Source organism: Ascidia mentula, chromosome 9 (genome assembly GCF_947561715.1).
Source record: "Ascidia mentula chromosome 9, kaAscMent1.1, whole genome shotgun sequence".
NCBI classification, from domain to species: domain Eukaryota; kingdom Metazoa; phylum Chordata; class Ascidiacea; order Phlebobranchia; family Ascidiidae; genus Ascidia; species Ascidia mentula.
Genome location: NC_138574.1, coordinates 356,179 through 370,602, shown reverse-complemented (window position 1 = coordinate 370,602; position 14,424 = coordinate 356,179). Strand labels below are relative to the sequence as shown.

At 41.7% G+C, this 14,424-nt stretch overlaps 1 protein-coding gene across 1 annotated transcript; it reads left to right on the top strand.

Moving 5' to 3' along the window:
* Positions 1–2,101: 2,101 nt before the first annotated feature.
* Positions 2,102–9,518, top strand: LOC145913527 (kelch-like protein 24). The gene is made up of 11 exons (XM_083001232.1): positions 2,102–2,481; positions 2,861–3,042; positions 4,574–4,732; positions 4,953–5,083; positions 6,048–6,199; positions 6,377–6,636; positions 6,938–7,080; positions 7,359–7,485; positions 8,027–8,135; positions 8,383–8,508; positions 8,800–9,518. The coding sequence occupies exons 1-11, from the start codon at positions 2,223–2,225 to the stop codon at positions 9,003–9,005; spliced, it is 1,854 nt and encodes a 617-aa protein (XP_082857358.1). The 5' UTR covers positions 2,102–2,222; the 3' UTR covers positions 9,006–9,518.
* The last annotated feature ends 4,906 nt before the right edge of the window (positions 9,519–14,424 follow it).

The window sequence follows — 14,424 nt, the reverse complement described above, 5'->3', positions numbered from 1 at the left end:
CTCAGTCAGTCAGACGTTTGGTGCAGGGTGCTGCGAAAAGTTTAGTTGAAAAATCACCAAAATGTTCAAGGAGATGTAGCTCAAAATTGAATCACAGAAGTATACCTTAATTTGTGATTTTATGTTAGGCCCGCCTCTTGGCTACGCAGTAAGGTGAAAATTAGTTGCAAGATAGTTGCTTAAAGCACCACCTAGGGGTCTTTTAGGCCCCCGATCAGTCATTATTTTAGCTAAATTGGCTGCAAAAAAATGTAAGATGGTTTTGCGAAAAAATGAATCACAAAAACCTCATCCAATTTGCAATTTAATGTTGGCCCTAACCCTTTTCTACGCAATGGCAAAAAAAATTGTCACAGGAAAGTTGCTTTGGTTGCCCCCTGGGACTGTTTTTGCTATCCTATAGGACAAAAGATCCTCCTGGAGGCTCCTCAGATCCTTGCTGTGTTTTGGCGGATGCAGCTGCAATCAATTTTTTTTCTCTATGAATAGTACCAGTAGATCTTCATGGGTCACTGACCACAGGAATTGTTGTTGGCAAAAAAGCAAATCACTCAGTATGGGTATTAATGGTGATAGCCTTCAAAACTAGATTTTTGGGATTTAATACTGATATGCGGCCTGAATAAAACACCTGTTATCTCAAGTGAAATTGAAAACATTTTATATTCTAATACATTTAGCAGAAGTAAATGAGCCAATATTGATCAGTGAGGTACTGGCAGTCGTGATCACTGTTTCAGTCTCAACTGCACTTGGTGATGAGATCTTGTCGGTTAACTAGATCCACTATAATTGGTTGAAACATTTGTGCTTTGTCTGCAACTCACTATTCCATATTGCCATGGTAATGTATTTGTAACCAAACAGCTGCAAGTTCACCGCGTGAGGGTTTGTCACGTCACGGAAAAACCGGTTGGTGGCGCTGAAGCGTTGATGTCGTGGGAACTTGTTAAGGGTTTCGTGGATGATCGTGAATTGTCTTTTACCAAACTCATTCATTGTAGCACTGAAAATGTTACTTTCAAACTTTTTCAAAATCACGTGACTAACAATGTGTTTGTGTTACAATTTACAAAAATAAGCTGTCAAAGTTCAGAAGCAGAGTTTGAAATTCCAAATTTGTCTGTGACGAGAATCTAAAATACACATTAGCCATAAAAAGGCAAGTTCCAAACCCGGTTTTATTAAAACTGAATCATCCCAAACACGAACAGGTTTGCGGCGAATTTGGCCCGGGGCTATTAATGCTTATGTCACGTGACCGCGCACGTCTTCGCGCCTCGCCACCAAACAACCGTTGACTGCGCATTCCATTACCACAAGTCGCACGACGTCTGCCAGACATGTTAGTAATTGGGTCTCAGTGCGTTCGCTTGGGAATGTTCTATCTAAAAGCTCCAGGTTAAGAACAGTACAGTGTAGGAAGTAGTGACAATGTCACAAAGAAACCGTCAACTCATTTTCCGATACATGGACTTAGCAAGAGATACTCAGATTTAAATAACGCCCATGTTAGTATTTTACAATTTGTATGTGTGACGCCATAAGTACATATGTATGACGTCATGTGGAAATGTTGGGTGTAGTCATCAGACAGATAGCTTATTTTAATTTCATAACGCGAACAAACAATCGGGTGATGTCATTAATATTTCATCAGTTTTGTTTAATTCCCACACCATAGCAGCTGGCAGACGAGAGGAACGTCAGCGCTCGGTGACGCAAAAAGAGGTTTGTAAGTTGTTGACATTCTTCTATCGCTGATCGAGCAGTTTGAGAATTGTTTGACGCCAGTACAAGAGTTTCGCGTCAGTCATCGTTTAAACCAGTGAATTACTGCTGAATTTAGTTTGATTTATTATCCTGAGAAAGGATATCGGCCCGATTCGTTCGACTGTGGTTGTGTTTTTGAGTTCAGACACGAACACCACGTGATCAAAGTTATACGACAACAAGTACCCCCGAGCTGGGCAGCGAAGCGTTCAAGCGTGTCCTGTGTCTGTTGCGTCACAAAGAAACGTGCGCACAACAACAAAGAAGTCACGTGTGAACTGGAAGATCGCACTTCCAGGCTCGGGAATCGTCTGTTCATAATTTTGTGCCTCCAGATATCGAGCTGTGTGTGAGTTTGGATGGGAAAAAGAGCTGCAGTAATAATTACACGCTCTTATCACCAGGCAGTGGTAGTAGGATTAGTTCTCCGTTGAATCACTTTAACTGTTATGCCGCTACGTCTGCGGAGACCAAGTTCACAGATGAGCGTCAATCCGCCAGTGGTGAAGAAAGCAGCCATGGATGGCGACCAGGACTCTGACGTCTTCTCCACAGCCACAAACGAAGTTTACGAATTCGAGAACAGCAAACACGCGAGTCAAGTCCTCAACACTTTCAATCAACTTCGTCAGGGTGGATTATTTACTGACGTCATACTTTCTGCAGCGAACCGGGAGTTCCCCTGTCATAGAGCTGTGTTGGTTGCAGGTTTGTGACGTGGGTCAACATATTTATTGTTATTTTGGAGTGTTAGGGATTTTACCAGGTGGGGTTTGACTATTTGTGCCCCGCGTGAGAGCATCGAACCTTACGAACATCAAGCAGTGAACTCTCTGACGCGAAACTTAATTTATAATTTTGTTTATTTTCTTCCCCTTAGCCCGTGCTTTACAATAACCGGTATGCGAAAAACTAGATAAGCGATGCATGTTCGTTAAATACCGGCTTAAAACGTGTTTGTAGTGACGTGACAACATTATGCATTATTACACGGGCCATTCCACCACTGTGTGTGCAACATTCCAACAACGTTAATTGTCCAACTTTTTATCGATGTTTCGAAAAATAAATTTTTGTTTTCCAACAGGAAGCAAATACTTCCGAGCCATGTTTTGTAACGACCACAAGGAGTCGCGAGAGATGCTGGTTCAGATAAATGGAATGCAAGCTGACGTCATGAATTTATTGTTGGATTATTTGTATACGTCACGATGTTCAATAACAGCTGACAACGTCCAGTTGCTCCTGGAGGCTTCGAATCTCTTCCAGGTAAATTAATTGCTCATTTTGTTCCATTCATGCTTATTTTCACGCTGATACATGATTGGCGTCGTTTTCAGTCCGATGCCGCCAGGTTTACATAAAAATTTCATTAAAATTCTAATTGTTTTACACAAAAACTGTTTCAAAACTGTTACTGATTGTCATGGCATAATCTTGAAACAATGGTTATATGACATCTCCCCGTTACAAATCATTTAATACCGTTTCACGTGCAACGTTTCTTCGCTTTTGAAATGGCTGATGTAGTTTTGTGGTGTGTAAAAACATCGCCTACTAACCGCACCAACCGCACAACATACCACCCATAAACAACTTCAACCCGCCTAGTTCCGTTTCCTTGCACCATGCCCTCAGGTCAAAATACCTCCGCAATGATAAGCTGCAATCAAAATTCTTCTACAAGTTATGTGGCAATCTTTATATTAATTGCCGGTCTTGCTTGGTCCAATATTTGCCATAGAATTACTTAATAATTCCCTTGTATATTGACTAACGAATATGTTCGTTAAAGAATTTTGTTTACAAATGTTGCAATTTGCACTCATCAGGTTTTAAACTTTGTGTAGTCGATAATACCCATGTATGAATGATGTTGCATGAAATATGCACGGTAAGGACATCTCACTTTTCATGCCATTATAAAATTTTGCACGATTTAGTACATGAAAAGCCACAAACATCCACAAACAGCCGAACATTGTACAAAACGTGGTATTTCTACATCCACCTGATCATTACATGTAGCTTTCATCAATAAATGGTTTCCTCCATACGTGCGAGTTACAACAATATGTTTGTATCTACACTCTGTCGTGTCTATAAGGTTTGGTAACTGGTGGTTTAGTTGCAACAATGGCGGCTACGTCGCGTCATCACTTTTCATGGGAAAATACTACTACACCGGTTTACAAAGTTTTTTCCAAAGTTGATTCACATATAAACATGTGTAAAACAGAAATCTATGCGAGTTTTAATGATTAGGCGTGAACAGGGCCACCACCTGTTATTTTTGGTTATATATTTATGTTGAAATACTACACGAAATCGTAGCGTTAACATTCGCACAGATTTCTATGTTACATAGGCTTATATGTGGATCAAGTTTGGTAAAAACTTTGTGGCCCGGTGTAAAAGTATCTTCCCCTTCATGAGGTTTCATCGTTGACTAAAAAACACGCGTGGTGCTTCACTGTTGACATAACCCTGAAGAAGTCTCGCCGGATGGCAGACGAAACGTTGGTTTCGAATAAAACTTTAGAAACCTAAATGCCAGAAGAACAATTCTTATCAATAAATTGCTTGTTTTGGTCAAAGTAACTTATTTAAAGCAAGAGACAAAGTGTGTGAAAAAAATTTCTGTGGCTTTGTAACAATTTGGAGATTACACCTGGGATAAGTTCCCTTGGAGGTGCAGTTGTGATAAATTACCTCAAACTATAGTTTGTATTGTGAAACTGTAAAAAGTAGGGAAGCCAGCAACACAAAGACCACTATATGTTATGACGTCCACACGCAGATAATCCCGCTTGGAGAAGCTTGCACCCGATTCCTCGAAGCCCAGCTTGATCCTTGCAACTGCATTGGGATGAGGGAGTTCGCAGAAGCTCACGCGCTATCCGATTTATTCAACAAAGCTTCAGAACTCATCATGGATAAGTTTGCTGACGTCGTTGCGGTATGACGTCATGTTTATGACGTTTTAATTTGAAACATTCTTTATGTTGGAAATGGTTCTTCTCTCATTGAACAGCAGATTTATAAATTTGTTAACTGAAACGCTTTTTTTGATAACTTTCTTTTTCTGCCTTAAGTTTGTCAGATTTTGATTTTATTTATAATCGACATCCCCTGTTTAAACTTGGACCGGAATTATCACTGAATTATTTCGTTTCAAGCACGAGGAGTTTCTAGAGCTCCCGAAAACTCGCGTCATCGATTACATCAGTGATGACGACATCAACGTGTCACGTGAGGAAATAGTGTACGAAGCGGTCAAAAGATGGGTTGCACACGACCCTGTTGTGAGGTGGGTGACGTCATCTATCATTATTGCGTAACAATCAAACCGAAGACTGTCTAGATTCTAGAATATCTTTGAATATGACATTGAGATCTCACTGAGTTAAAGTTTGGAATATTTGGAAGATTAATTTGGGTCGGGGATAATCAAGTGTAAGCTTCGAAGTTTCCAGTTTCCCATATAAAGTGCGCGACTCTACATTGCTCAGTGGAATTTATAAACGACATCATCATCAACCGCCCCAGGGAATATCTGCCGTCAGAAGAACTTCAAGCTTTGAAATTTCATAGATTTTATTCACGAACCTGTCTGATAATCTTCCAGTTGATTCTTCATCGAGTTTGGTTGATTGCGAAGTTAATCAACTCGCTGATGTTGGAAGTTTGTCTCATTGACTAAAACCGCAATTCCATGACAACCGAAATTAAATATTCGAACCTTTAGGAACCAAACTCACATTCCCCACTTGTTTGTCGACTGATTAAACTCAAACTTTGTCCCTTGTGTTTCTGTGGCAAGGTTTGTTTAATTTCTCCCCACGCCGACCCGATACCCTTTAATCTTCTACACGTAAACAAATTACTTACGCACATAACATTTCACTTCCTAGAAACTATCATAAGGTTTTGAATATCATTCCGTCCAATGACGTCATGGCATTAAAGGAGTGCGCCTTTATTTTTTTACACTGTAGGCCTATATGTATTTCCAATCATATGTTATTCCCCTTACATATGAAAATATTCCTCAGGTTCTATGATTGTATTTTTGGTTTGATGTATTTTCTGCTAAAAACAGACAAACAACTAAAACACATGACGACAATATTAAGTAGGCTACAAATTTAGAAAACACTTTTTTCCACACACGCACTAAAATTTAAATGTAAAAATGACGTTGAAAGGAAACCACAGAAAAAAATCCATTGAAATTAGCGGATGAACAACAGAAAGTTGTTTCTCTTCACCAGGTCAGAAGATTTCGCAGAAATGTTGTCGTACGTTCGCCTACCTCTCATCCACCCCAGTTACTTCGTTAATGTTGTTGAATGCGACGAACAAATCTCAACCAACCCGGATTGTCAGTCTATCCTGCAGGAAACCAGGAAGTATCATATCTTGGGTAATGCTGAAAACTATTTGTATCTGTGTGATTTTTGCACACAATATCCTTCGCGAATATGAACCACCTTTTTGTAGTTCAAAGAACTACTTTGAATAAGAAGTCGTATGTTAACAATGTTCAACATTATGTTAAAAACACACACAGTAAACCGCTTAATCGCTTGTTGTGTTTCAGGTAATGAGATAAACAGCGCGCGAACAAGACCGCGTCGTTCGACTGGATGTAGCGTCGCAGTTGTTATAGTGGGGGGGTACGACAGGGTTGGGGGGTACAACATGCCGTACGTGGAAGCGTTTGACCCAGTGACAAGTCAGTGGAGCTCCTTGGCCAAACTCCCAGCTTTCACAAAGTCCGAGTACGCTGTGGCCTCGTTCAGGAACAGCATCATCGTCAGTGGGGGGAGAATCCACTCTAGGGACGTCTGGTTGTACCAAGTGAGCGTTTCATTTGAAAAGATTTTGTGAATTTGTCGCTAAAATTACCCGAACATTTTTTTACATTAGAACTTTAATATTGGAACAACTTGCTAAGTACCTAACATTTATTCCATTTCTTTATTTGTTTTGTGAATATCCAATTTGTTTATCCTACAGATTGATTTCAAGTATTAATTGAATTTGTAAACCCTACATTTAGTTATAATTTTAGAAATGATCGGTAGCAACTTTGACATGAGTCAACTTGGCTCCGAAGGAAAGTCCAATATTCCTTGTTTAAATCAATATTTTGTTTCAGTCCCATCTCGACAACTGGGTGAAGATTGCTCCTCTCTGCAAGGGAAGATGGCGCCACCGTATGGTGACCTTGGGAGGTCACGTGTATTGTGTTGGAGGTTACGATGGAAAAAACAAACTGAAAAGTGTTGAGAGATACGACAGGTCTGTGCAAAATTCCCGAAGTCCAAAAAAAGTTTACTGGTTTCTCAAGTTTTTGAAACAAATTCGCGCGAAATTTTCCCCCATCTGAACAGAATCTTGCCTGAGACATATTGTGACATATTTCTCGAACACTTGCACGATGTTGTAATATTGGTTTCACTCTGTAGTTTTAATATCTGCGACCTATTTTCCCACTCCAATGTTTCCAAAATTGAAATACTGGAAGTTTGTCTCTCCAGATTGAACGAAACAACATCAATACTTTAAACTTATTTCAGTTTCTGCAACTCGTGGAGCGAAATTTCCCCCATGCCGATGCCTGTGAGTTCCTGTGCGCTGGTCACGTGTAACGGGAAGTTATACGTCATCGGTGGAGGAGGGGAAGACCCGAGTGTGTTCAACAAGGTATGAAATTATTCAGGAAGTCGGGGGGTTTTGGCAGACGGGCAGTTAAAGTTCGTCCATGGTTTGTCCTTCAGACACAAACAAAATAGCGCCAGAGGAATAAGGTCGCTCTATGATGTTCGACAGCAGCTGCCCGTTGTGACGTCACATAGTGTACGTCGCGATATTTCATTGAGACGAATGTTCCACGGGGAATAATAGTAACGTTGCAATATTGATGTCACGTGAAGCTTGATGCATAAACTGATGACTTCGATGTTGTTTGCTTGGCATCTATGCTGGGCTGTTATATTTATAGATTCAATTTCATGCTTTCTTGGCAGCGAACGTCTATGGGTGGTTGGAAAACGTTCATACTGGTGCTTGTCCCGTCCAACGGAATTGCCTGGGAATAAATTTATTGTATTCGCATTATTTATCTTGCCCGGGGATAAGGTTTTATGTAAATAAAGAAAGTATTTGAAAACAACTAAAAATTTCCAAATCTTTTAAGTTTTATGGTTGACCAATTGATCATAAATTTTCATTATTATGTCACAAGGTACAATGTTACAATCCCGACACGAATCAGTGGAGCATGAAGAAATCCCTCCCCTCTCCGCATCACTGCGTCTCAACAGCGACACATAGCGGACGGATTTTTGTTGTTGGTGAGATATTTGCGTAAATTTTGTAAAGTTTCAGTTAGAATATGTTGCAGGATTCTCTGTAAATTTACGACCCTCTGTTTGTCGTTTTTCATGCGTTGCATCAAAATCTATGCTGGTTTTATAATCCTGTTAACTTTCATTTTTAATTCTCTGAAGACTTTTTTAAAGAAGGTGTAATTGTGACATAATAATAACTTAATTGTTTTCGTCCCGCTGGTCAAAACCGTCAGTTTTGATTTATTTTCAGGTGGGATTGAGAAGATGATCCATTGTTACGATCCACTCAACGACAGCTGGTCGTCTTCAAACTTCTCGGTTGAAAAACTTGAGAATTGTGGAATAACCGTGTGTGGTGGAAAGCTTTACATAACAGGTGATATTAGCTGTGCTATGATGCATTTACTACTTGTCATAAAACTGATAACCGTGGTTGGACTATTGTTTTCATCCACATCTGGTTTAAAATATGCTAGAAGTATTTAAACAGTCGCTTATATTCGATCTGCGATCTTTCTTGAGTGATTAAACCAAAAAAATAAACGCACACAAAAGACTTTTTTTGACGAAACAATTCATCTGTTTATCATTCCTTGCATACTTTTCTATTGGTGCCACTTCGTGATCCTTGGGTAATTTTAAATCCACTGTTGTTCATGTTTTAAAGGCGGTAAAGGTGAAGGCCCAGAAGCGTCCGACGCAGTTTACTGCTACGACGCCGCTGGAGGCAGCATGGAGCAGGTAGCGACCATGCCACGCCCATCTTTCCACCATGGTTGCGTCACAATACACAGGTTCGGTCCAGCCAATCAAACGACCGCTGAGCAAACAAGTTCAACGACCAAACCATATGGAAGAACGGTGGAGTTTTAAACGGAGCCACTAGAGGCATTTTAACAGAATTGTGTTTTGTTTCTTTAGCGCCACCTACCTTTAGTTTACTGTGCGTAGGATTAAGGTTACGTAGATCGCATTTATCTTGTTTGTATGATGTTTTTGTCTCCATGTGCGGCAGCTAAGTCGTTGTATTGTTATTTTTTGTCATAATTTTCTAACTGTTTTGACTTTTTTACATAGCAATGTTCTTTATAAACGTACAGCACTCGAATATTTAAGCATGTCCTTATGTTTGGGCATAAATTTAACTGACATTTCACCTTTTGTATTCGTTGTCATTGTGTTGCTCTAAAGTTGAAGGTAAGAGATATTTTCTGTTTCACCTGAATTGTTTTTTTGGCCACACCGGGATTGTAACCCAGGAAATCACGCCCCTGTTCACCTGACCACCACTTTACTCAGCAGCGTCGTCTAGCGGTGCGTGAAGTTGGTGAATCGATAAATGAAACATTGTACAACATGTTGATCGTTAATAAATCGAGGCCCGGTATCATCAACATGTTCTGCGCATGCGCAACCAGAAAATTTTCCAACAGTTGTTCTTGATCGGGTGAAAATCAAACAAAAGATGCAACCATGTAATCCAACAGCAAACATTTGCAGAGATTATTGTTCTATTTCGAACTTAAATCATTCGACTTTGCATTCCGCTGGCAACCGCACAGGGATTCGAACCCGGGTTATTCTGACCACTTGGATTTTCTACTTTGCAAACTCCTGCCTTTGTGTGCTTTGGATTAACAAACATAAACTGGGCGGTGGACGCAGAATCGTTCTTGCCCTACCATAGGGCGCAACCCTTCGTTAGATGAAGAATCGCGCGTAAAAAGCGGATGCGTTCCGCTGCTATGGGAAGTTGTCGCTGTCATGAAAACAACGACGCAGCAAGAATTTGGTGATAATAGCAAATATTCAGGCCATTACGGCGAAAGCCCTTGGCCTAGTTGTCCACGTACGCTGATCAAAATCGATTCTAATGTTGTCAACGACCATGCAAAGATTTGTCAAGACCAGGCGGTGGTCGAAGAGTCGATCTTGCCCTACTATGAGAGACAACCTTCGCGTGAAGGCGTGGGCTCAGTGAATGGTTTCGAGTGGCGAGAATGGTGCGGATAAGTTGGAATTTTGACTGGGGCGGTGCGTGCCACGAGGTGGCAGAGTATATGAATGTAGCAAATATGTAGTAAGGGAACAAATGCCTCGCTTGGTGCAGCATGCGTCAAAAGCTGTAAAAATGTAGGCGATTTGAAAAACAAATCACAGGAATAACTTGATTTTATGTTAGCGTGGAGGGAATTTTAATACCTGATGTTGTTGATTAGGAATACGGTAAGCGTTGTCTTGGTAATACTGAACGTGAGCTTGGTTTTGACGAGGGTAGAAAAATGCAAGTAAGAACGTGGCGTTTCCAAATTAGTGGTTGTCACGCAGATATGTGTAAGTGGGTTCTAGAATCAAGGTAGCGGTGGTGCAAGAGGTTATCATCGAAATGTGTCAGTCAAGTTTATAAGCGACTCTGGACGCCATGTTTGGTGTCTTGAGTCGCTTTTTTCCTAAAAAATTTTTATGGGAGAAAAATAAAATTTGCTGAAAAGGCGATTGTGTGAACGCAGAGTCGACAAAATTGCCGTTTTTCGACCATTTTTGGTTAATTTTTCCCATTGTGTACACACAGAGTTGGTCGAATTTCGTCAAAAAAAGAAAAAAAACGCGCGAAAACACAAAATCGAGCAGATTTGGTCGATCGGATGCCCACATTTCGGTTCGAATGACGAATCTCAGGCTGATAATTCAGCTTGAGATCCATCTTTCGAGTCGAGTTTTTGGCATCCGATCGACCAAAAGTGATGATTTTGCGCCTTCGAGCGACACGTTTTAATTTTTCACAATGGAATTGCTTTTGCGATGCCGCAACCCTTCCATTGCTTGCCAGTCGTTCCGACCACAGGAGCAGACCAACATCCGACTTATCCAAGCTTTCCTTGGCTTCCTCCACCAAGTTTCCGGACGGTAGGTTTGCATGCGCGTCACCCGCGACTTTGCCACACCACTCACTATGCAACATCTCATCCCATCAAATCGACTTGCTTGCTTCGCGGCGCGAAAACAAACACCACTACCACCCTACTCATAGTAGTGCGATATCGAATCTGCGTACACCGCTCGGTTTGCACCAACCACGCAAAACACGGCAAGGCAAAATTACATGAAAGTTTGTAACTCTTACGGTCGGCGTACAGTTGCCCTTCCACATAGGGCAGATATCGACTCTGTGTGTACGTTTGGTTCAGAACCCTCCTGGGCAACCTTCAGACGCTAACCACAATGATGGCCATCATCATAGCAGTGCAATATCGACTCTGTTCGCACGTTTTGCTTCAAGTCCATGGGCGCTGCTGGCTGTCTGGAAATATCAAATTTCCCGCAATCAATCTTTACCAATAGTTTGTATGTTGGCTTTCTGTTCGATCGACAAGATCGAAACTGATCAGAATTCGCTTTCTGCAAATGCAGATCAAACACCATCCGCGCGTTCTCTCAATGTAGTTTAATATCGACTCTGTTCACACCGCTCGGTCAAGGTTTACAAAGTTTGAACTTCACCATCGAAAACTTTTCACAGAACGATACACACTAATATCGACCCCCTTCACAACGCGACGACTTGCCCCATACACTAGTACAATATCGACTCTCTGTCCACAGCCACTCTACAAGAGCAGGCGGTGGTCGAAGAGTCGATCTGGCCCTACTATGAGAGACAACCTTCGTGTGAAGGCGTGGGCTCAGTGAATGGTTTCGAGTGACGAGAATGGTGCGGATAAGTTGGAATTTTGACTGGGGCGGTGCGTGCCACGAGGTGGCAGAGTATATGAATGTAGCAAATATGTAGTAAGGGAACAAATGCCTCGCTTGGTGCAGCATGCGTCAAAAGCTGTAAAAATGTAGGCGATTTGAAAAACAAATCACAGGGATAACTTGATTTTATGTTAGCGTGGAGGGAATTTTAATACCTGATGTTGTTGATTAGGAATACGGTAAGCGTTGTCTTGGTAATACTGAACGTGAGCTTGGTTTTGACGAGCGTAGAAAAATGCAAGTAAGAATGTGGCGTTTCCAAATTAGTGGTTGTCACGCAGATATGTGTAAGTAGGTTCTAGAATCAAGGTAGCGGTGGTGCAAGAGGTTATCATCGAAATGTGTCAGTTAAGTTCATAAGCGACTCTGGACGCCATGTTTGGTGTCTTGAGTCGCTTTTTTCCTAAAAAATTTTTATGGGAGAAAAATAAAATTTGCTGAAAAGGCGATTGTGTGAACGCAGAGTCGACAAAATTGCCGTTTTTCGACCATTTTTGGTTAATTTTTCCCATTGTGTACACACAGAGTTGGTCGAATTTCGTCAAAAAAAGAAAAAAACGCGCGAAAACACAAAATCGAGCAGATTTGGTCGATCGGATGCCCACATTTCGGTTTTCAGGCTGATAATTCAGCTTGAGATCCATCTTTCGAGTCGAGTTTTTGGCATCCGATCGACCAAAAGTGATGATTTTGCGCCTTCGAGCGACACGTTTTAATTTTTCACAATGGAATTGCTTTTGCGATGCCGCAACCCTTCCATTGCTTGCCAGTCGTTCCGACCACAGGAGCAGACCAACATCCGACTTATCCAAGCTTTCCTTGGCTTCCTCCACCAAGTGTCCGGACGGTAGGTTTGCATGCGCGTCACCCGCGACTTTGCCACACCACTCACTATGCATCATCTCATCCCATCAAATCGACTTGCTTGCTTCGCGGCGCGAAAACAAACCCCACTACCATCCTACACATAGTAGTGCGATATCAAATCTGCGTACACCGCTCGGTTTGGACCAACCACGCAAAACACGGCCAGGCAAAATTACATGAAAGTTTGTAACTCTTACGGTCGGCGTACAGTTGCCCCATCCACATAAGGCACACATCGACTCTGTGTGTACGTTTGGTTTAGAACCCTCTGGGCAACTTTCAGAAGCAAGCCACAGCAGTGCAATATCTCTGTTCGCACGTTTTGCTTCAAGTCCAGGGACGCTGCTGGCTGTCTGGAAATATCAAATTTCCCGCAATCAATCTTTACCAAGAGTTTGTACGTTGGCTTTCCGTTCGATCGACAAGAACGAAACTGATCAGAATTCAATTTCTGCAAATGCAGACCAAACACCACCCGCGCGTTCTCTCAATGTAGTTTAATATCGACTCTGTTCACACCGCTCGGTCCAGGTTTAAAACTTCGACATCGGCAACTTTTCACAGAACTTAATAACATAAATATCGACCCCCTCCACAACGCGACGACTTGCCCCTTACACTAGTGCAATATCGACTCTCTGTCCATCGCGACTCTACAAGAGCAGGCGGTGGTCGAAGAGTCGATCTTGCCCTACTATGAGAGACAACCTTCGTGTGAAGGCGTGGGCTCAGTAAACGGTTTCGAGTGGCGCGAATGGTGCGGATAAGTTGGAATTTTGACCGGGGCGGTGCATGCCACGAGGTGGCAGAGCATATGAAAGTAGCAAGTATGTAGTAAGAGAACAAATGCCTCGTTTGGTGCAGCATGCGTCAAAAGCTGTAAAAATGTATGCGATTTGAAAAACAAACCACAGGGATAACTTGTTTTTATGTTAGCGGGGAGGGAATTATAAAACCTGATGTTGTTGATTAGGAACACGGTAAGCGTTGTGTCGGTAATATTGAACGCGAGCTGGGTTTTGATGAGAGCTACAAAGGGGAAGTGAAACCGCAGCGTTTCCGAATCATTGGTAAACATGCGGATATTTGTGAGTTTTAGTGTGAGGCATTGGTCGAAATAATTCTTGGAAAGTTACTAGTCCAAATAAGCAACTCTGGGCACCATGTTTGGTGTCTAGAGTCGCTTTTTTTTCTTAATTTTGTTGAAATGGTTACAAAATCGTCCCCGAAAACGTTTATTTCCCAAAATTTTATTAAAAAAAAACGACTCTCGACACCAATGTTGGTGTCGAAGAGTCGTTGAGCTCACCACAAACCTTCTAAAATTAAGTCGGCGTTTGATGTCCTCCGCCACGAATTCCTAGCCCAAAAATTTACCGCACATATCCGCGCATTTACTTTCGACTTTGGTAACGCTACATTCCTTCTCGCACTTTTTCGCCTTCAATAAAACCCAGCTCACGTTCAACATTACTAAGACAATTTACCGTATTTCTGATCAACAATATCAGTTGATTGACTTTTTAGGCATTTGTTCTCTTACTACATATTTGCTACTTTCATATACTCTGCAACCTCGTGGCATGCACCGCCCCAGTCAAAATTCCAACCTATCCGCACCATTCTCGTCACTCGAAACCATTCACTGAGCCCACGCCTTCACACGAAG

Excerpts from the sequence above, each read along its gene's own strand:
- LOC145913527 (XM_083001232.1), top strand. The coding sequence starts at position 2,223 with ATGCCGCTACGTCTGCGGAGACCAAGTTCACAGATGAGCGTCAATCCG. Across the intron at positions 5,084-6,047 it reads GCACACGACCCTGTTGTGAG|GTCAGAAGATTTCGCAGAAA; the intron begins GTGGGTGACGTC and ends TCTCTTCACCAG. Across the intron at positions 6,637-6,937 it reads GGGACGTCTGGTTGTACCAA|TCCCATCTCGACAACTGGGT; the intron begins GTGAGCGTTTCA and ends ATTTTGTTTCAG.